Below are 21,977 nucleotides of genomic sequence, written 5' to 3'. Positions count from 1 at the left end.
ACTGCATCCTAAACTGGGCTATTTTTACTATTCTGCTCTTATTGTTTGTTTACCTAAAGTTGCTTAATTCTATCTGGCTGTTGGGGAGAGGAGATTTATTTATTAAAGAATTCAGGTTAATTGCCCTTGATTAGGCCAAAACAGAAAGGCCCAATGTTGGAAAGGCTGGAAAGAATCTTATAGCTGTTGTGTTCTTAACACTTCATAACATAACATAACACTCACTGCCTATCTGCTAATGTTTTTCTATTAAAATTTACATCCAAATTATAAATACAATGACACATGTGAATCGCTGTTTTTCAGTGCCATGACCAAAGCTATGGGCACTCCCTGGCCTTACCAGGGGGGACTGATCACCTCTCTGCATGCCCCCCACCCCCACCTCCAAAAGCATTTGGCCTTTACAGAGACCCGCTGGACCAAGCCCTGATGTCAGCTCCCACACCCCGACAACCCACATCACTGTAGCCCCAGCTGGACACAAGCCGTGTCGCATTGTTGTAAAACCCACTGCCCCCCCTCCTCCCTGGAATGAGCACTTTCTGAATCCACTGCCTTACATTTACATCCTAATAAAGGCCTTCATAGCCTCTCTCTCATACTCCGGAGTCCACTGATTAACCCTTTTTCTAATACCTCCACAGCCTAATATTGTTGCAGTGGTGTTTTTCATTTTATAAAGTATTCAATTTCAATTCCTGCCCCCCCCCACTGTTCCCAGAAGGCGGCACGTCTGAACCATCCTTCAAAATTTCCAACAGTATCTGCAACAAGCGACTGGCTCACCGAAAGCCCGTGGGGGATCAGAGGGTGAGGTGCATTAGCCTCGCAGCGAGATTTGCATCCCACAAATGTGCTTGGCTGTTTATTTACGGAAGCGAGAGAGGCCAAGCTACAGCACGCAAGGGAGAATAATCTCCAGTCATCAATAGTGTTTGGGGAAGCAATTAATATCACAGCCCAGAGCCCCGGCACTGTAGCAGCACGGTACTGCAAACTGCCGTGTGACACATCAACTCCAATTCTTTTAGCACCTTCTGAATGAAGCCATCAGCGCCCTGTCAACATCCTTATATGTGTCAGATCCATTACTGGAAACCTATACGTGCTCATTTGTAGCTATCTGAGTATTTACCTGAGTATTTGCATCAAAATAAATAGACATTCATACATATTAAATAATTAACTATACTGTATATTGTTATAAGAATGTTGCATCACTGTTTTGTCATATACAGTACAGTAATACAATGTTGATCCTATTTATATATTTTTTGTGTTGAGTTTACAGTATATGCTGTCTCTGTGTTATTCTCCCTATGCTGTTCTCCCTGCATTGTTCTCTCCGTGCTGTTCTCCCTGTGCTGTTCTCCCCGTGCTGTTCTCCCCGTATTGTTCACTCCGTGCTGTTCTCCGAGTATTGTTCTCTCCGTGCTGTTCTCCCTGTGCTGTTCTCCCCGTATTGTTCTCTCCATGCTGTTCTCCCCATATTGTTCTCTCCGTGCTGTTCTCCGAGTATTGTTCTCTCCGTGCTGTTCTCCCTGTGCTGTTCTCCCCGTATTGTTCTCTCCATGCTGTTCTCCCCATATTGTTCTCTCCGTGCTGTTCTCCCCATATTGTTCTCTCCGTGCTGTTCTCCCCATATTGTTCTCTCTGTGCTGTTCTCCCCGTATTGTTCTCCCTATGCTGTTCTCCCCGTATTGTTCTCTCCGTGCTGTTCTCCCCATATTGTTCTCTCCGTGCTGTTCTCCCCATATTGTTCTCTATGTGCTGTTCTCCCCATATTGTTCTCCCCATGCTGTTCTCCCCATATTGTTCACTCCGTGCTGTTCTCCCCATATTGTTCTCTCCATGCTGTTCTCCCCATATTGTTCTCTCCGTGCTGTTCTCCCCATATTGTTCTCTCCATGCTGTTCTCCCCATATTGTTCTCCCCGTGCTGTTCTCCCCATATTGTTCTCCCCGTGCTGTTCTCCCCGTATTGTTCACTCCGTGCTGTTCTCTGAGTATTGTTCTCTCCGTGCTGTTCTCCCTGTGCTGTTCTCCCCGTATTGTTCTCTCCATGCTGTTCTCCCCATATTGTTCTCTCCGTGCTGTTCTCCCCATATTTGTTCTCTCCGTGCTGTTCTCCGAGTATTGTTCTCTCCATGCTGTTCTCCCTGCATTGTTCTCCCCGCATTGTTCTCTCCATATTGTTCTCCCCGTATTGTTCACTCCATGCTGTTTTCCCCACATTGTTCTCCCCGTGCTGTTCTCCACACATTGTTCTCCCCGTGCTGTTCTCCCCATGCTGTTCTCCCCGCATTGTTCTCTCCATACTGTTCTCCTCACATTATTCTCCCCGTGCTGTTCTCCCCGTATTGTTCTCTCCATGCTGTTTTCCCTGTTCTGTGCTGTTCTCCCTGTTTCCTCGATTTACTCCATTATGCTTCCACAATTCAAAGATATGTACTCAGATAATCTGACATCTCTAAATTTCTGTATGTGTGTGTGTGTGTGTGTGTGAGTGTGTGTGAGAGAGAGAGAGAGAATTAGGTTTATATTACACAATGTAATAAAAACTGGTTCTTTTGATTTTTCATGTCCCCACAAAGATCTGCAAATGCAATCAAAAAACTAAAAATGCCAAAAGTATCATATTTTTGTTTGGTTACTTATGGTTAAGGTTAGGGCTGGGTGGGGGTTAAGGTTGTCATGTTGGGATTAAAACTTTCTCCATATAAATGAATGGAGAGTCCCCACAAAGATATTATTACAAACCTGTGTGTGTGTGTGTGTGTGTGCGTGTGTGCGTGCGTGTGTGTGCGTGCGTGTGCGTGTGTGTGTGCGCGTGTGTGTGTGTGTGTGTGTGTGTGCGTGCGTGTGTGTGTGTGTGCGTGTGTGTGTGTGTGTGTGTGTGTGTGTGTATACTCTTCAATGGACTGGCATCGCATCCAGTTTGTACCCCTGCCTTGCTTGACATAGGCTCCAGGCTCCCCCATGGCCCTATTCAGGATAAACAGTTGGAAGACAGATAGGAGAAGATGGAACTTGCAGCTTTGTTGCAGCACAGAGCTTATGAAAGTGTTACCTTGTCTAAAGATAACTGCAAACCAGATACATTAACGATGATGCAATACGGAGCTTGTAACCTCAGCAATACAGAGGATGAAATTTATATTTCCATTTGCTGCAAGCCAAACGCACCATCGTCTATTTCTGAAAATCTGCTAGTGGACCAAACGTTCAAGGATGGCTTGATGTGTTGATGCACTGGGGAAAAACTAACATTTAGGGAAAAGGGGAACTATCCCATCTTCCAAAAGATTAGGGACTCAGTTATGGAATTTTTAGCGGATACAAATTTCGTCATGGAATAGTAGGAAATAAAAGCCTTGTCCCATTGCATTCTTGTGTGATTTTGTCTTTTTATTGATGGTGTTGTATATGACTCTACAGGCTGGGGCTCTGGGTCTGTGTCGAGGGCCCATGAGTGGGGCCCTTAAACCTACCTGCCCCAAAGCCTATCAGATACTGGCCAAGCATGTTCTTTGACCCCAAGCTTTCACCTCTGGGCAAAAGCGCTGCTAAATAAATGTAATGTTTAGCTGTGCATTACTGTCATGTTGTCATGTAAATCCAACAAATACATTTCTTTAAAAAATGCAATGGATATTGGTACAATGTATCAAAAAAACATGTTCATACTACAGGATCATGAAAATACACATCAAATCATTTCACTATCAGATAAGAAATGTGATCTTATTTTAATGTAGCACAAAATGAATATTATAATATCTGGAATATGATTTTTAGGTAACTGTGATTAAAGGCACAAACTGTAAAATTAATTTTAATGTTCTTTATCCTTGAAATCATTTATCAAATGATTTAATCTATCCCACGTAATTAAAAACAGACTGTTATCATGGGCTTATCCGAATCAGTGGAATTTATGAGGTGGGAAACAATGAAAATAAGTCTGGAAGACCTCCCAAGATTTACATTTAATTATTTAGCAGATGCTTTTATCCAAAGAGACTTACAAGTAAGAGAGCCGGGTCAGCCAGTCCCTGGAGCAAAGAGGGTTAAGGGCCTCGCTTAATGGCTGCACTGTAAAATCACTGTCAGCCACAGGATTTGATCCTGCAACCTTCTGATCCTAACCTGCAGAGTCACATACCATAATCATACTCCACTGTGGCGAGGAGTTACAGAAATGGTATTTGTCTTGTATAATAATGCATACTTTAGACACTTTTCTGTAGTTTGGGCAAAAACATGCAATGCTGTAAAGGTGCGAGATGGGGCCTTTACTGGATCCCGAACTTTACTGGAAGCCAGTGGAGATGTGGAGAGCTCTGTGGATTTTGCTAGAGGCTAGAGCTGTGCTTGTTGAAGTTGTGAAACCAAGCAGGATGTGACACCAACAAATAAATACTCGCGGTGACTAGGACCAGATGTGGGATGATGAATCAGAAGCAAACGAGAGACATCATTTTGGAATAATTCTGAATTCACCTTAAATGTCTTTGCTGCAAAAAAAAATAGAAACACAAAAAGACGAAACATTCAATGCTGTAAATTGCATGTCGCACCAGAATGAAGAGGAAGTTTATCTGAAATTCTTTTTTTAAGCAATTCTACTCATGGACTGTCATGCATCCCCCTGTGCTTATTACACATGGCAGCAGAGATCTTGTCTCTCCCTCCCTTTCGGGGCACATCTTGAGTGTCACTCGAAGAAAAACCCTGTTCCTGGTCTGACACCGTAACAGTCCGTCATTAAAGGCAGGTCAGTAGCATCCAGATGAAACTGCAGTGACCCCCAACCAGGCCGGATGAGCCAGGGCAGAAAGATGGGCAACTGAGGTACCCGGAGGGGACGTAGGAAACCCAGTGTGATTGCAACACTTCATGGGTATTTATGCAAGAAAGCCCAACATGGAAGGGAATGGGGTCATAATGCCAGTGTGTTTGCACAATTTACACATCAATCTGTGGAAGCACGGGACAGGTTAGTCGTTTTCCAACCGGCCATCCTACGGTTTTCTGTTTTCCAAGGCGCAATGCTTATTCATCCATTTTCGGCAAAATGCCCCTGCGAACAGCCTGGCAGCTGAAGATAACCTCATCCCACAGTATACTCAGTAAAGGTAACAGCAATTAAAAATAACAATGGTCTGCTGCGATTTAGCTGCAGCCAAGCACGATGGGTGTTTTTTTTTCAGCAGGCTTGTTTACTACTAACCAGTCTGAAGTGCATTTTGATTATGTCCCTTATCTCTGTATGGTAGCTTCAATTAAAAGATCCAGGGCAAACGTGAAATACAACTTCCCCCTAATAAAGTTCTCTTTTATATGACTGAGAGACTCAATTTTTCACACCATTATTTTGTCGATAAGTGTACAAAAAAAAAAATCACATGCACGCACGCCCGCTCGCGCGCAAATGGCACACACGCGCTCCCTATCTTTAAAAAGCCCGAGCCTGACAGGCACATATCATGGCAGAGCACAGCGGGGACGCGCTCATGCTGCTTCCTGATAAAGAGCCAGGAGCACGTCGGGAAGGCAGAGATAAGGCTGCGCCAGCAGACTGTCGCTCGGACGCGCCGAAACTGAATTACCGCTCCGCTACAATTACTTTTTACACGACTGCAGTTAAGCAAAAACCCGCTTGGCGGAAGGCAAGCTTTGGAGCAGGAGCATTTTTTTTCACCGCTCCGCCGCTTTGTCTACGGGAGGACATTGTTAAAATTACGTAGGCCGTAGGGAGGAGGATCAAAGCCCCAAATAATAACATATTCACCTGCTTTCATTGTGAGAGAGGGGGTGTGGTTGCCTCGAGACGGTGAATCAGGCAACCCCGGTTGCAAGTGTTGATTTGCCCTTCCGGTACCCACATTTTCCAAATTTCATTTACTCCCTCTGTTTTCACCAGAATGGCTCTTTTAGTTCTGGAGGGGGGGGCACTGGATCCTACACTATAGAGGCCCATTTAAAAGGGAAATTTGCCTAGATAATGACAGGCTAAATAATAATGCGTTATTAAAATAATTTTGTAATTGATTATATGTAGCTACATTTCATCTAAATACATTATTTTAGCTTAATATTACGGTTATAAAGGTACATGCATTAGTCGTGAACAGTTTGATGAAATGAAACGAATGAATACATTTATTGACACCAGCGGAACCTAAATTCAGAAGTAGATGTTCCACATGGAAAACATTATGCTAATTGTGCCTGTGAGCTGGGTATGGCTAATGCTGGTTACAGTCAGTTACAATCGGAGGTTTAGGAACATTTTGATTTCCCAATAAAGTATACCAGCCCTGGAGGGAGAGTAGTTAATAAAACCTCTGTTGGCTCTGTTATACTGGGATATGTTGCTGCAAACATCCAACATGCTAACTCATTTGAGACGGCATCATCCGAGTGTGTGTACGACCGGAACAAGGCAGTACCAGCCTCTGCAAGTTAGTCTTTTCGTGGCATTTAAAGGCACTCTGACTCGGCTGAAAAATAACTACAGGCTATAGGGGTGTTTACTTTTGCTACCACACCAAATCAAAGCCGTTTCTCTTAAACTGCGGTGCAAACTGAACCGAGAGATTTTCGACTCGTTCAATCCCTAATGATCACATAGCCTGGGCTACCGTAACCTGCAGGGTAACACGCAGGCCACCATTCGACGCTAGCTAGCCCAGAAAGGGCAGACTGCAAACTGTCACCTATTACTCTTCATTATAGTTGCATCTGTATTACAATGACCAGGCAGTCGCAGTGATAATGATTCCTATGTCTTGGTTTATGTTGGCCTCTGCTGGGTCCCCACAGAAGCTGCCTTGCCCCTGGCCCACTCCCCCCCCTCAGAAATGCCACCAACCAGGTCAGTATACACCCAGTATACATCCCAAACGCACCTCCCAGAATGACACACACTGTTTTGTCACATATGGCATCTCAACCACCTAAAAGCAAGTGTAAATTTCAGTGAATTCATTGATGGCTTAATCTGTACTGTGTACACAGATATAGGCAGCGGGATAAATGTACACATAGGCTAACTATCCCGGGGAAACAGGGAATTTGTTTTACTTTTCTTGGTACTTTGTCAAAATGAACTTTTGCCAGTATGGGCTACTTGAGGCACCGCCTCATTCCAACTCATCCCCTGCTCATGTCCATCCCCACTCCCACCCCCACCACTACATTCCGAGGGCACCAAATATGCCACAAAAACAGGAAGAGGGCGTGCTATTAAAGTGATTACAGCACCGGAGCTGGAGCCTGTCATGCGAGGAGCTGAAATGCGGCACGCGTCTGCCGCATCCACCGAAGCATTATGGCAACCCTCTTTGTGCAGTTCTCCAGGTAGAAGGCAGGCATGCTCCGCCATGTGAGCACAGAGCTTATAACTACTCAGCTGCTGCATTGGTGCAGGTTGGCCTGTACACACACACTCACGCTCTGCTGATACTCTGGATATTGGCAGCAATCGCAACCGCAACCCATGCAGATCCCCCCCCTGCGGCCTCCCTCCGACACTAATTCACTTCCTAAGGTGTAAAATCTGAATCACCTGTTTTTTGCCCCCAAAGATTAACAGAAGTAATTTATAAGCAGCTACAAATAAACAAATCACACTTGCACCTTAATGTCATATCGCCCTCGACTTTGCCTTTAGCAGGAAGATTTGTGTGAAGAAAATTAACTGCCTCGATACAATGATTTTGACTCTATCCAGAAGTACAAATTCTCAGTGTCAGTACTTACGTTCATGGCCTCTGCCTTCTTGTGGAACATCTCCTCCATGTTTTTGGCCAGTTTCTTAACAAGCTTCAAGCCATCGATTTCTTCAACTCGGACAAATTTTTCAAATTCTTTGTATTTCTGCAGAAAAAAAAGAAAACCATTGTTATTTTCAAAAATCTTTATTCTCTCAGTAGAACATGATTTCCCACAGCAGCCACTACAGCTTACAGTTCAGATGATAATCCAGTCTTGGAGCTGGATATTAAAATGAGAAGGGTATTTGCGGTCCTTCATGCACAACATTGACATTTTGACTGTCTACTACTCTAACGCAGAGGATGTAAATAGCCAGAGGACAAGGAAAATCAGCAAGTTTCATGAATTCCATTGAGTTCTCTCATGAGTAGCTTTAATACAGCAGTCTGGCTGCTCTGCTGAAAGAACATCCCAGTCCCTTCTAGAACATTCCAGTCCGTTCCAGAAGGTACCGATCCCTTTCAGAGGTCTCACCCATGGCACATTCAACAAAAATGGTCTGAGATTTTAAAATAAAACTAGATTAAATGTCTGTGCATGCTGTTCCTCAGCCCACAGTATGTTGGACGTGGCTGCACAGTTAGTGTAATGTAAGGCCCGTAAAGCCATCTCCATCTCCAAGGTGATGACAGGTGTGAATTATCCTCTGACAAATGGGAATTCCGGCAGTAATCTGTGTGTGCATGTGGGCTATACTTCAAAAACAAGCAGGATTAAGTTCAATCTCACACAAACACAGGGCTATATTAAATCTCACACATAGGATTACCGCTAATCTCAAACACAAGGAGGTTTCATTCAGGGCCACACATAAATGGGATTGTATATAAATAAACTCAAATATACACATAAGCTTAAATATAATCTCACAAATAGGTAGAGTTGTGTTTAATCCCGTTTCATATATAGGGTTATATTAAAAGTCACACACATAAATGGAGTTATATACACCTTAAACACAATATATACAATCTTAAACACTGTTCCCATTAAGTTCAGTGTGAGGTGGAAGCAACTTTAATTTACTTCAGAAATGAACCTCAAGCAATCTTAGTTAGAGGTTATTGTTGTGTTAACCGCTATCCTAATATTTACATTGTAAGTTTACTTCTACATGTTAAGCAGTCCCTATCATTTTTTCCTAATTGCTGATGCTATGATGAATCATGCATGCAGTTGAAGGTAATGATATTAGATAAAAATATCAGCAAGCGCGATGATATCAGTGCAAAATTCATTAAAATTACTGCTGAACGGCCAACATGAAATCGGGCAAAGAAGAATTTATCAATGTTTTATTTCAGCTCAGAGAATCATTTCCATTCATCAGGCTCCACTTTTTACAATAAAAAACGGAAAATCTGCAGTAGTCTTGGCAAGAGAGAATGCCACAAAAATAAAAACTGCATTTAAAATATTCATGTTTAAAATCTGCAGCGAAATAGAAACTCATTATATTTCTGCCTTCAGAGAGAAGGAAAGGTTATAAAAGCTGCTATCATAACAGGTTTATTGCCATAGAAAACAACAATGCTCTTTGTCTTCTCAAAGACGGAAGGAGGTGGGAAGGAGTTAGGCTGGATCTCTGGGAAGGGAGCACAGAGGCACGCGAGAAGCATCGTCTTCAAGCTGGCAGACCAATGGAGGTGGGGGGGTGGGGTGTTCTTATGAAACATTAGCATCTGCTTACAACTCCAGTCCCAAGACAGCAGCATTCATCATCAGGGGAGAAGAAATGGATTCTCCCCCCCCCCAGCCTCTGTTTTACCACATCATTTCACACAAATGCCTGACCAATAAAATCGCTGCCTCATTGTCATGGTGGCTGATGCCCCCCATGCTTTCGGGAGCCTTCTACACTCATTGCTTTCCCCCCCTTCCCCGATTTTAGTAACTACCTGTCCAACCATAGGATGGTGGGGGCTCAGTGCCCCTGGAAGACATTATAGAATGTTTGGCAAGAGGAAGATTTAAGACTGAAGTCTCAGACAAGAGTGCAAAGCCTGAGCAGGTAGGAGGACAGCAGGAACGCATAGACCGTCCACAGAATGGTCGTGTGATTACTGCACTCTCTTCACTTAAATCAGTGGTCTTAAACTCCGGCCCTGGAGAGCTACTATCCAGTAGGTTTTCTGTCCTATCTGGCTTCTGATGAGCCTCACCTGTTCCTGGTATTTACCTGATATTTACTTAAATACTCATTTCCTTTATAATACATAGGTGTACTGGATGGTTTCTGCAAATCCTGCAGTGATTTTAGGAGCTGTTTTAAAATAGCTAAGCTGACATACTTTGACAGAGACAATACCATAGTTTTAGACACAAAGACCTTTGCATTTCTTTTCGCTGCCTAACCCTGTATGCACACTGTTATATATATAGAGTACCGAATATTCAGCTTTCACACCTGAAACCATGCTAAGTTGTTCATCAAGACACACGGGTATTTTTGGTTCAGCACCTCCCTGACCTCCTGTACCGTTCTGTTCACCTTGTGCATTTAAATCACAAATCCCATTTGTGTGCATGGCCCACTTACAGCAGACTAACAAATTAGTCTCGTAGCCAAGAAGCTGTTCTTGTTTTCCAAAATCTGAAAATAAGGCTGGTTTAGTTTTTGTATCCATAGATCCCAAATATATCTCTTATAGTATTATTATAAAGCGAGAGAAAGGTTTCTTAACCCTATCCATCCATCCACATATACATCCATCTATCAATCGATCCATCTCTCCATGCATCTTCCACACCTGCTTGTCCACTGTAGGATCTTAGGGGTCAAGAACCTATCTGGGAAACAACAGCCACAAGGCTCTGCATGTATTTGCCCACATTGAGTTTGTGTCCCAATTTAAACAGAAAAGTCAGTTAAAAAGACCCCATTTTTACTATAGGGTACGTAGCATGCGGTATTCACTATTACGTTATTATGTCAAAAATATATAAAATACATAATCAAGTGCTGGCCAAAATCTCCATTGTCTGTTTACTGTATGTTAAAATAAAACTGCTTGAATACAACCTTTTCTCCAACAAGCTACGTGCCTGAGATGCCCTCAAAGGTTATTTCATGGTATTTTCTGGATGTTTACTTCTGTTGTCCCATCAGGCCTGAATGTCAGCCCTGGGACATGGCAGAAGGCTGCTCACGGGACCGGAAGCACACAATCGGCTCCAGCACACACTTTTTTGTTAACTCCTTGGCATGGAACTCCAACACACCTGAGCAGGCGAGAGACAGTCAGAGCACGAGGCGAAGCTCCCAGCTCCAGAACGGAGCATCGTTTAAATCTGAGTCACATAAATATACCTGCAAGACCAGCCACCGCAGCAAGACCTTCCAATATTCGCGGCGTAGCAGAAGTATGACGTCATTCGCCATGCTGGCTCCACAAGACAGCACAAGGTACTTTGGCACTTTGTTCTGGCAGATATCTTGCATTCAGACAAAGAGCCTCATGTAGAATCTGAGCAGACACCACACCTACACTAGCAACCAGGGGTGTCACCCTCTCGGATAGCATACAGCCCTCAAAGCAGCAAGTGCCTCTGGCTCCCACATCCACTCCATGCATTCAGAGATGTTCAGGTGTTCATGATGCATCCTCGAGTCAAAGCACTCCCTGGCATGTTTATCATTGATATTATAGCATTAATCATTTGTTGGTGTTTTCTCTCCCCATCATCTATGACGCGCCCTGCAAGACACGGTAAAATGTGATGACAGGCAAACACCTATGATGACAACTTGCTAGCTTAGTGTGGGTGATTAATGAACAAAGGAAACTTCATTTCACAGAGACACGCAGCCCTCAGTTCGCAAGTTTTAGCTAATTTTACGGATGGCTGGTGCTCACTTTACGAATCCCAACCTCCACACAGCTGCTAGACTCCCTTTACACCCCATTCCTGCTACCCCCACCCCCTCCACACACACACACACACACACACACACACACACACACACCAGCATCACCACCATTAGCCTCTGACTCCCATCTTCAATGTGGTTCCCTTCCTCTGACCAAACACATGCTAAACCTGAATCCTACACCTTATCACAATCCACATGCGAAACAAAATCTCTCCATATAGGTCTAAATGAACTCTCATTCCAAATAATGTTTGTGTATAGCTGGTGAGACATGTAAACACACTACCCAATGGGCCAGAATTATTTACCATTTCAACATAAAGTCAAGGAAGGTAACGTCCTACACTAGAGGCCAAAATTGTGGAAACAGGTCCAGCTTTTAGAAATTGTAGAACTTTATTCCAGTCACTCCAGTTACTTAATCATCAAATACATGATATCTGTAAACATTCTTTGATTGTTTATAAACATTACCGCCAAAATTCATGTAATGATTTTTAAAGCGTAATGCCAAAAATGCTAGGTGTTTCCGCAATATTGGCCACGTTTCGTTGTCACCAGTGCAGGGATTGATAAGCGAGTTTGGCTGCTTTCATGATGTGAAACATTACGTACAATTCATATGCTCCCTGCAAGAAGCAACCTCTATCACATCCTGTAGAAGAGCAAACGGTAGTAAATACTCTTCATTTTATAACAATACTTTCTGCTTTTTCTGTCTTTTCTTGCATGCCACACTTGTATTTCCGTAGCGGGGGGCTCGTTCATGCAGTGGTACTGTGGCCTCACACCTGCAGGGTTGTGGGTCTCATTCCTGTGTCTGCGGGAGTTTCCTTCCATGACCCAAACGTTTGCCACTTCCGTGACTGATTCACTCTGATTGTGTATACTACGGTGGACTGGAATCCTGTCCTGGGTGTCCCCTGCCTCATGCCCTGTCCATCATGGGATAGGGTCCAGGCCCAAAGTGACTCTACATTGCATAAGTGTTTGTGAAAAATCAAACGATCCTTGATTCCCACAGTTTATACAGTTTATGTCTGTAAAGATTCTCAAATTATCACCTTTGGTGTGATTTTGTAAATTGCATAATGTCTTGGAAAGTCTTCCAGAACTAAAAACATCTTTCATTAAACCTCAGACTTGCCTGAAGTGGCAGAAAAAAAAAACTGCCAATTTCATCCATTTTGCTGTGGGAAAAAATCAATGGCATGATGTATATAATAAGAAGGGAAAGTATTCAGCTGGGAGATTTATTAAAGTGTTTCAGTAACCGGTCTTCTGTGATTGAGTCATGTTGTCTGTCACATGTAATGAGCTTTTATTTCTTAATAATGTGCCACCTTTGAATGATGTATGTCGAGATCCTTCTGCCGTCCTGCTGAAATGAGCAGCCAGACCAATGGGGTACAACGGTGTGCTTCAATACTGAGACACCACAATAAGGGTCATTGTTTCGCAGTCACTTGTTTGCTATGACGTCTCTCCCTACCCTTCCTACTACGAAAAGAGGCACCACTAGACTGCAGAAAGACAGAACTAGAAACAAAACAAGAGCCTTCTGCCTGGGAAAATGCTAAATTATGTACTGAAATTAAATATGACTTGAAATTTAAGATTGGCCATTGAGCAAAATCAGTGGCTTTCTCGCCGGTCTAAATATGGAAATAACCAAAATTTCACTGTTCCACAGCTCTGCACTGACCAATTCATCATCGGCATCTCGCACGCTGAAGCCAGGTACCACGAGCAGGCGGCAGTGCCCAGGCCTCTGCTGTAAATATTAACAACTGTGCTCAAAACAAACATATGGTGACCAACTAGAGACCATGTCCTGTTCACTAGCTGCACTATATTTTTAGAGAGTTCTTCTATAAAAGCCTTCTATATAAACAAATACTACAAAGCCCAAATATAGGATACAACACTGGCACAATGGCATCTCCCACGGCAGTCTTTGTATGTCCACAACTAAGAGTAGCATCTTTTGGATCAGGAGCACAGACAAGTAGGACTGATTTGTGTTCAGGTTAGTGACTCCAAGGAATAGGGTGATGGCTGATGTCACTGATAACACAGAGGAGGCACCTATTTGAAAGATGGAGCAGCAGAAAACTGGATTCCATAATCCTTTACATGGCCACCATTTCAGCCATTGTTAGACACCTTCCCGGTACGGAGTATGCATCACTCTGCTTTACGCGCAGCAATCAGACAGTGCCTGCATCGGCAAGCTGATGGACGAGTTTGATGTTGGCGCAAAGAACACATTTCATATCTTAGAGTTTACATTTTATAAAACAAGCTGCTCATTTGCTAAATAGAAGAAGAGTTGAGACTCCGCTCAGCGGTTGGCAGTGGAGCCAGCCTGGTAATTATAGTTTTGTTTTAATGATCTGTGAAGTGCTGTAATGATTTATTTCACAGAAGCTTAGCTCATGTTCATCTGCGGCAGATGCTGGAAGTACTTCCCTCCGTCGAGGACCAGACGCCCCTCACTCAGAAGGCTGCTGTACACTCACATCCCTTTATATTCATTTACTACTGTATTGGTGTCATTTCACATTGTGAGACACCAGCACTGGGAAACAGACGGAGCTCTTAAAGCGCGGAATGGCATCGCATCGCACCCCCTCCCAAGCGCCATGTTTCCAAGATGCTGCTCAGGCTCCTGCAGAAAGTAAATCGTGCAGCATACATGCGACGGCTATTGTAGCCGTTAAATGCCCCCTATTAAAATGAAATGGGTGATAACGGTGAAATGCAAGAGGCAAGAAAAAGTAATAAACTGTCGTGTGTGTGTGTGTGTGTGTGTGAGAGAGAGAGAGAGAGAGAGAAAGAGAGAGAGAGAGAAGATTAGGTTTATATTACATTGTGGGGACCAAATATCTACATTTAGTAATTTATATGTGATAATTTGAAATGTATCACATATATTTCCTCACTGAGGTCCTTACATGGTATCATATACATTTAATGGCATTCAATGGTATTTTTGCATGGCACTTATTCAACACTTCTGGCCAACTTGTGATGAAATCTGTAATCAATTCTCCCCTTAAGCCCTCTTCCTAGGTGGTTAACAATAACGCCAATGACTGCAAATTTCTTCATGATATTGTAAACTGCACATTCTTGCAATCCAAAGACAGCCGCTCTCCCTGGCCATTTCCTGGCAAGTCTGAGCAGAAATGAAGCTATTTTCGCACTTAAAGATCACTTCTTTAGATATTCAAATTATTGGCACCCTTACAGTGAAGGGCACAACTTTGTAGCAACGTGATCTCTTATAATAGTAAAAATGAACAGCTTTGCTGACAGTGTCAAATGCCAGACTGCTTAACTTCCAGGCTTTTTCGGGAACTGAATATGCAAGTAGGCCTATCTGTCAAAGTAATAAAAATCTAACAGCAGCTAACGCTCCAGACACATCATTTCACATAATGGTTCTCCAAGAGACATTACTACTCATATTCTCATATCCAAAAACAAATATTTGCATTCACGGCATGTATATTTTAAACTGACCTAAATTGTATGCATACAGTCATTACGATTGAATATGAAAAATTACAGAAACGTCAAACTTGGTTCCGCTCAGTAAGTTCACTTATAAGTTTGTTGACTTATAACATATTCAGCATATTCCAAAAAACTAATCAAAAACCTCAGAATACCACTGACTGAAAGGGGTGTATTTGAAGTATATATTACTTTTGATAAATGCTATTAAGAGAAGTTCACGAGATTAGTATAGGTGCTAATGTAACCTATGTTGTGATTTGTAATTCTGAATTCTAAGGTTTTCCTAAAGAAAAGCAAAAGATATGATGAATTAAGCCCTTGCATTACTGCATTTTTCTGCAATAGTTTCCGGTGGCTAGTTTCTAAACAACACGAACAAAGAGCCAGCAGAGAGTAGCATTCTGCTGGAATAAAAACAAATACCAGAAAAACGAATGCATTAAGAGCCATATGAAGTAAATGAAGATGTAAATGGCAGCCCAAGCAAAGAGGTTTAGTGCGCAATACAAGCACCAAACATGCTATCTATCTCAAATAATAATTAACATTTAATCTTCATCAGTAGATGCCATGTCGTCATTACGGTCCGGTGTGTTCCCCAGAACCGAGGGGAGCTCTTTGGAGGCGTGCAGCGTTATAAACTCGGCTTGCTGTCATGACCCGCCTCACAGTTCACTTGTCGTATCTGCCTGTGTAATAGCAAGCTTGTATTTATCCAGACAGGAGCATTTCCAAAATCTACAAGGAGAAGAAAAAAATCAGGCTGCCTTTCAAGAAGGGGTAGGAATGCTCATCAGAATGCCTCCCTGAGCCCCATGTACACGGGGCGACAAATTACTCTTTCAAAAGAAGAGCGTGGGCCTTAGATGAAGTGGAACAATTAATTTCACGCTTGTCCTCCCCATCTCAATAGCAGGCTGATTTGAATCAGATATTCTGGGAGAGTTGCTGCTTGCCATGGACAGCTAGGGTGTCCGGACAGACCCCGGCGACGACTGAAACTATAAAACAATCCATCAAGGGGAGTGATTATTATATTGACAAGAACTAGTAGGCGTCTCGAACTCTAATCAATTGCAGAGGGCTTGGCTTGTGGCAGGAACATCGAATAGCCTTTGTTGGCGCTGAAACAACTCATATTATGGAAAGCATCTTAATAATTACTCACTGATTCGTCGTTTTCCACCTGAATGGATATAACGATCACTGTAACCTGTACCTACTGACCAGACCTCTTAATCTGAAGTATAGGGAAAATGCTAATGTTGGCACAAAATAAAACAGCTAAGGACACTAAGTGATTGTATTTCCCTCCTTTGACCAACCATTATAATTACATTTTCTTTTGCATCCTCTGGTGACGGGGGAGACATTTCCAAAGGTAGCCCTCCCCCACTGCAACTACTGCAGTGAAAGTTAGGCAGGGAGAAATTCATCAAAGCAATTACTGTAAAGCAGCACCATTAATGCCAGAATCCATCGCTGTTCCCTCGGCTCCCCACCATCGTCATCGCTATTCTAGGGACTCTCCGGTGAAATGACATCCTGCAGAAGCAGGAAGCCAACCAATCTTCCAGAGCTGACAGGAGCTGTTTCCTAGGGCTTCCGTCACCATCAAGACCTTAATCTTTTGCGAAGGCAGCAGGTGGGCACCTGAGCACTTCTCTATTCTAACATTTGAGTCATTTTCACTAAGTGTGATTACAGTGTAGGAGAGACAGCAATCATGACTCCGACAGAAGCTGGAAATAGGAATCTAGCAGAGGGTTTGTTTGGGGAGTCGTTCACCATCATGTCGCTAAATTGCTCTGTGGTTTGAGATTAATGTCTTAAAGTTTTTTCTAAGAATCATTTGACCTGGCCATCATGTGGATCAAAACAACAGTGATTGGACTTATTCAACTAAAAAACTTATTGCCTTTTTCCATTCATTCCCCTTTTCATACACTTGCTTTCCAATTTAAAAAGTGGTCATTTGTGTGCCAAACACTTACTTGTATATGTCGATGGTGGTTTCAAAATAATAAAAAAAAGAACAACATTCTAAAGTAATGGGTTTGTGTCAATGTAGCAGTGAAAACTGCTGTGTGAATCCCATTACGGCTCCCTTCACAATGACACCTTTCAAACTCTGTTGTCATGGTTTGGCCACCACCCATTGCCGTACTAAATCATCTTGCCGGCAAATTCTGGCCAAATAATACCGCAAAAGCAGACAGGGCAATCATTGAAGGAGGGGGACAGGACTTGTTCTATTCCAGCATGGGTCCTTGTGTCACAGAAGAGCACCACTTTTAATCTGGAACCTATCGTAGGGCCACCAATTTAATTTTGCCTTAGACAATTACATTCAGTTGCTTAGCTGAGATCTCTGTCCAGCGCAACACACGGTTTTTCCTGGATATTGTCTTTTGGAGGTTTGGCTTCTATAAGATGCCCAAGCTTAGCTGTTGGAAACAACAGCAACTTGCAGGATACAACTGCACATACCAAATCATTAGGTTAGTGAATATCCCAAGTGTTCAATGGACACGTTTTAAGGCTGACAACTGGGGCAGGAAGATGGTGTCAATTATTTACTTGAAAGTTTCGTTTTAGTTCATCCTCACTGAGTAACATAATGGGACTTTCAGGTTTCATATATTTGTTGTATGTGTGCGATTCATGTTGCATTTCTAAGTCCATAAACTGAGGAAACCTAAGATGTTTAAGTCGTTCTTGAAGCCCATCTGTACAAGGGAAGAAAAAGCAAGTAAAGACTAACTACAGACAGGCAGTGCGCTAATAGAAACACTCTAATGCATGCCGGCATTTCTAGAATGCTTCTTGGAAGTTCAACATCCCTCTGTAAACGCGTCATTACCTCTTGGAATGTGTGTCAAGCTCCCACAGGGTTTAATGGCTTCCATCTTTCACTGTCCTGGTGCTCAGAAGACTCTGCGACTCATGGCGCTGACAATCTTCACGGCTATCGGCTGCGCCTCGATCTCCCTCCAAGAGCAAAACACTAAAAGAGTAACTATACTGCAGTGTAGCGTTCTGTTGTCAAATTAAACAGTCGCATTAATGTGCCACTAAACATGAACGTAATACCTTTATGGACGCCAGTGTTTTAAATAACTGGGTGCTTTTGTGTTTTTCTTTTTCTTTCGTTCTCCCTGACATTTATCAGATAAACGTAGAGCCAAGCAAACAGGCCAGAGCGGAGAGTCGCTAAATGAGAAGAGATAAAGGTTAAGAGCCTGCAAAGCCGGGTAGGTTTGACATGATGTGCAGAAAGCCCCGCTATCATCCCGTCAGCCTGTGAGGTGCCTAATTCCATTAATCTGCTCTCTTCGTGGGGGAAGGGGGACGAATGAGCCCAGATTCCCAGTGATATTAACTGGCTAAATTGGGCCGCAGGCTGACAACTGGGCAGGAAGATGATGTTTTCTAGGCATCTAATGCTGTCGTATTAGTGCCACTGTGTCATTATGGGCCCGAGCAGGAGGCCTGCCAATGTGCTTGTTTGCTGTACTTTTGTGTAGCGCAGACTGACACAGAAACCATGCTGTAGCAGGAATAAAGGCTTAGGCACCGTGGCAAATTTGGATGGTTTTTATCTGAAATGACTAAGACTGAGTAATTGTACTATATTATAGTGTTTCACACGTAAACATTGTTTTTGTCTCAGCGATTTTTGCCCAGTGAAAGGTCGTGATTTAAGGGCTGTGATACAAGTATTTAAATGAGAGACAAAGACAAACACACTCCCTGAAGTCTGTCCCAGGCAGCATAGGGGCCAAGGCTGGGGTCACCCTAAACAGGATGCCAGTCCATTACAGGGCATAAGGCTGGGGTACACCCTAAACAGGATGCCAGTCCATTACAGGGCATAAGGCTGGGGTACACCCTAAACAGGATGCCAGTCCATTACAGGGCATAAGGCTGGGGTCACCCTAAACAGGATGCCAGTCCATTACAGGGCATAAGGCTGGGGTCACCCTAAACAGGATGCCAGTCCATTACAGGGCATAAGGCTGGGGTACACCCTAAACAGGATGCTGGTCCATTACAGGGCATAAGGCTGGGGTACACCCTAAACAGGATGCCAGTCCATTACACGATACATACACATTCAAACCATATACCACAGACGGGCGTTTCACCTGGCAACTCCTACTCGAGCTGCACATTAGTAGACTTCCGACTTGAATAGCAACTTACCACTAACTGATCTCAGACATGACTTGAACTCCTGAACAAAGACTCATGAATATTAAGTCACTCCTAATTTAATGAGAAGCTGAACATTTCAGCAGGAGCAAAGTCAATTTTTTTTTTCTTTTTTTTTACAATCCTCCCTGATCTTTTAACCAGTCGCTTTAGCATTTTGTGATTCTGCAATAGCAGAAATGAACACAAAAATCAAGAAAGGTCCATAATATTTCCAAGAGCTTGCAATTTTTCAAATTTAGTGCAGCTTCCCACGCATTCATGTGTGTTTTTTCGCTAGACTGCACTGAGGAGATGAGCGCCGCGAACGCATCTCATACGCAGCACAGAGAAACACAGTCTGCTTGAAAAACAATGGGCACTTTGAAAATGAAACGATACATTTTCCTGCCAATGTATTTGTCTGCACCAGAGGTTGGAATAACTCATGACCTCATTTCCATGGATGTTAACCAGCCTTTTCCTAATACTGACGCAGAGCCAGGCTCAGGGAAAAAGGCTGGGACCAGGCGAGATCCTGTCGAAGACCCCTGAATGTTCTACAAAACAGGATTTCACAGTTAACTGGGTTCCCACATAAAAAAAAAAAAACACACATAGCTCAGGCTATCAAGCAATTTTCTTATTTCTATCATGAGGAACGTTCACTACATGTCTGTGTTTATTCTTGTACGATTATGGCCACATTCATGCCAAAAAACACACTTGACATGTAAGGTACTCAAGGCAACAGCCTATAGGAAAAACATAAAACTTTTACATGAATTTTACCATATGTGATGAGATATGGCTTTAGTAGGAAATACATATTTATGGGTTGTTTTCTTCATAGAAATTTACACTGTTTTTATATTATTCTTATGAAAGACATGTTTGATCTCTCCACAATCATTTGGTTTAATTAGATATGAGAAAATTCACGTTATGTTCTCAGAACCCGAAATGAATGTATCAACTTACAAAGGATGTTTCCTTTTCAAAATACTTATTTTTGTTATGTGGAATAATGAATACGGACAAAACCTTCATTTAATATGCATTGTACATGAATGTAGTATGTTTGACGGTACAATAATTATAACATATGTATTTTACATCAATAAAAGACATACATGTCTAGTAACGCTTTAAATGAATATGAATTGTATATTTATTTTGAGTGTCATCTAAAGAGCTAATAAAACTTGGGAAATATGTATAAGAGTCATATGTCATTTTAAAAAACCTTTCCACATGGGTTACCTTAAGTTAGAAGTCATGATCGTCCAGGAGAAATGTTCATCATCTACGGTCTTTTGGACAATCATGACATCTAGCTTAAATTAAGCCAGCTAACTGAGAAATCCTGCTTCAGACATGAAGCCCCCACACGTGCTGCGATGCCCAAAACCTAACAGGCAAACGTGGACTGTAAGCAACCGAATAGATCACTGGCATGATTTTATTAGCTGCTAATGTTAAATAAATAGTTTACCTAGGAAAAAAAAGGTTATTTTGCCAATTTATGGATATTTTCTTCAAAAACGTATTTAGAACTCTGCAAGTTGAATCGAAACTTCTTGGCAATTACGTATTTGCAGGCTAAAAACAAAGCACTTAAGGGGACATGTGCTTGTCTTTGTTTAGTGGTCGTGTAAAACAGGGGACATACACAGGCCCATAAAAAGGAAGTAAGGACAAGAAACTAGCATTTGTACATGATGCCACTGCTGACGTTGAGTTTTGAAAACATTTTAGATAATGCATTTTTCATTCATTATCTCATATAGTACATTTACTCAGTTTTCAGCTAAGGAAGTCAACAAAGCACTCAACCAGTGCCTTATGTTTTATAATTTATTGGCTTCAAGCCTTAATCTGTACATAAGGTGTTGTTGCCCTTTGCCAGTGAGGCAGTATTTGCATTGATGCCAACATCCATTAAAGTGAAATATATAGTTTTTTTATTAAGTCTAAAATTGGGCATGGTGCTTAAATGATATTGTAACTGTGGTTCTTACACTATTAACCATTATTAGTTATTGTACTGGATACAATTCAAAGCTCCTGCAGTACATATACAGAACCTGAAGACTTAACTTAGACTCCAACTCAAAGACTTGACACTTTATTCTTACTCGTCCCTCAGAAACTTCAGACTTGACTCAAACACTTGACTCATGAACATATACTAAGGCAACTTAGAGATGCCAGTAGCCTAGCTTTAGGTCTCTGAAGACCCACACAACACAGGGATAACACAAGGAGAAGGAACACAACTCCACAAGGAGAGGGAAGGCTGCACTCTCAACCTTGAGATGTGAGGACCAGAGATGGATAGTTCCGGTCCAGAAAGTAAAAATCCAGACCAAGATTTTATTTCAACCAACCAGTTGACCATAAAAAGGCAGAGCCACAGCGGACACAGTGCTATCCATTGAGCTACCATGCTAACACATAACAGTAGAACAGGACTGAAAATAAATTACAGGAAGGCTTGTACATAATAACTTACTACATGTCTTACACCTTTTATAAGTATTGCAGAAAGAATAATGTCTCCTAAATCATCAGTCTAATTAAATGATATTAAATACAGG

At 42.4% G+C, this 21,977-nt stretch overlaps 1 protein-coding gene across 1 annotated transcript in view; it reads right to left on the bottom strand.

Moving 5' to 3' along the window:
- cacna2d3a (calcium channel, voltage-dependent, alpha 2/delta subunit 3a) overlaps window positions 1–21,977 on the bottom strand; it is a 154,507-nt gene that overhangs the window by 115,252 nt on the left and 17,278 nt on the right. Inside the window, exon 3 of the mRNA XM_049017799.1 lies at window positions 7,770–7,886. Within this exon, the coding sequence (XP_048873756.1) occupies window positions 7,770–7,886 (117 nt within the window). The remainder of the gene's footprint in view (window positions 1–7,769; window positions 7,887–21,977) is intronic.

Source organism: Brienomyrus brachyistius, chromosome 6 (assembly GCF_023856365.1).
Source record: "Brienomyrus brachyistius isolate T26 chromosome 6, BBRACH_0.4, whole genome shotgun sequence".
Taxonomy (NCBI): domain Eukaryota; kingdom Metazoa; phylum Chordata; class Actinopteri; order Osteoglossiformes; family Mormyridae; genus Brienomyrus; species Brienomyrus brachyistius.
This window is presented reverse-complemented; position numbering and strand designations above follow the sequence as displayed.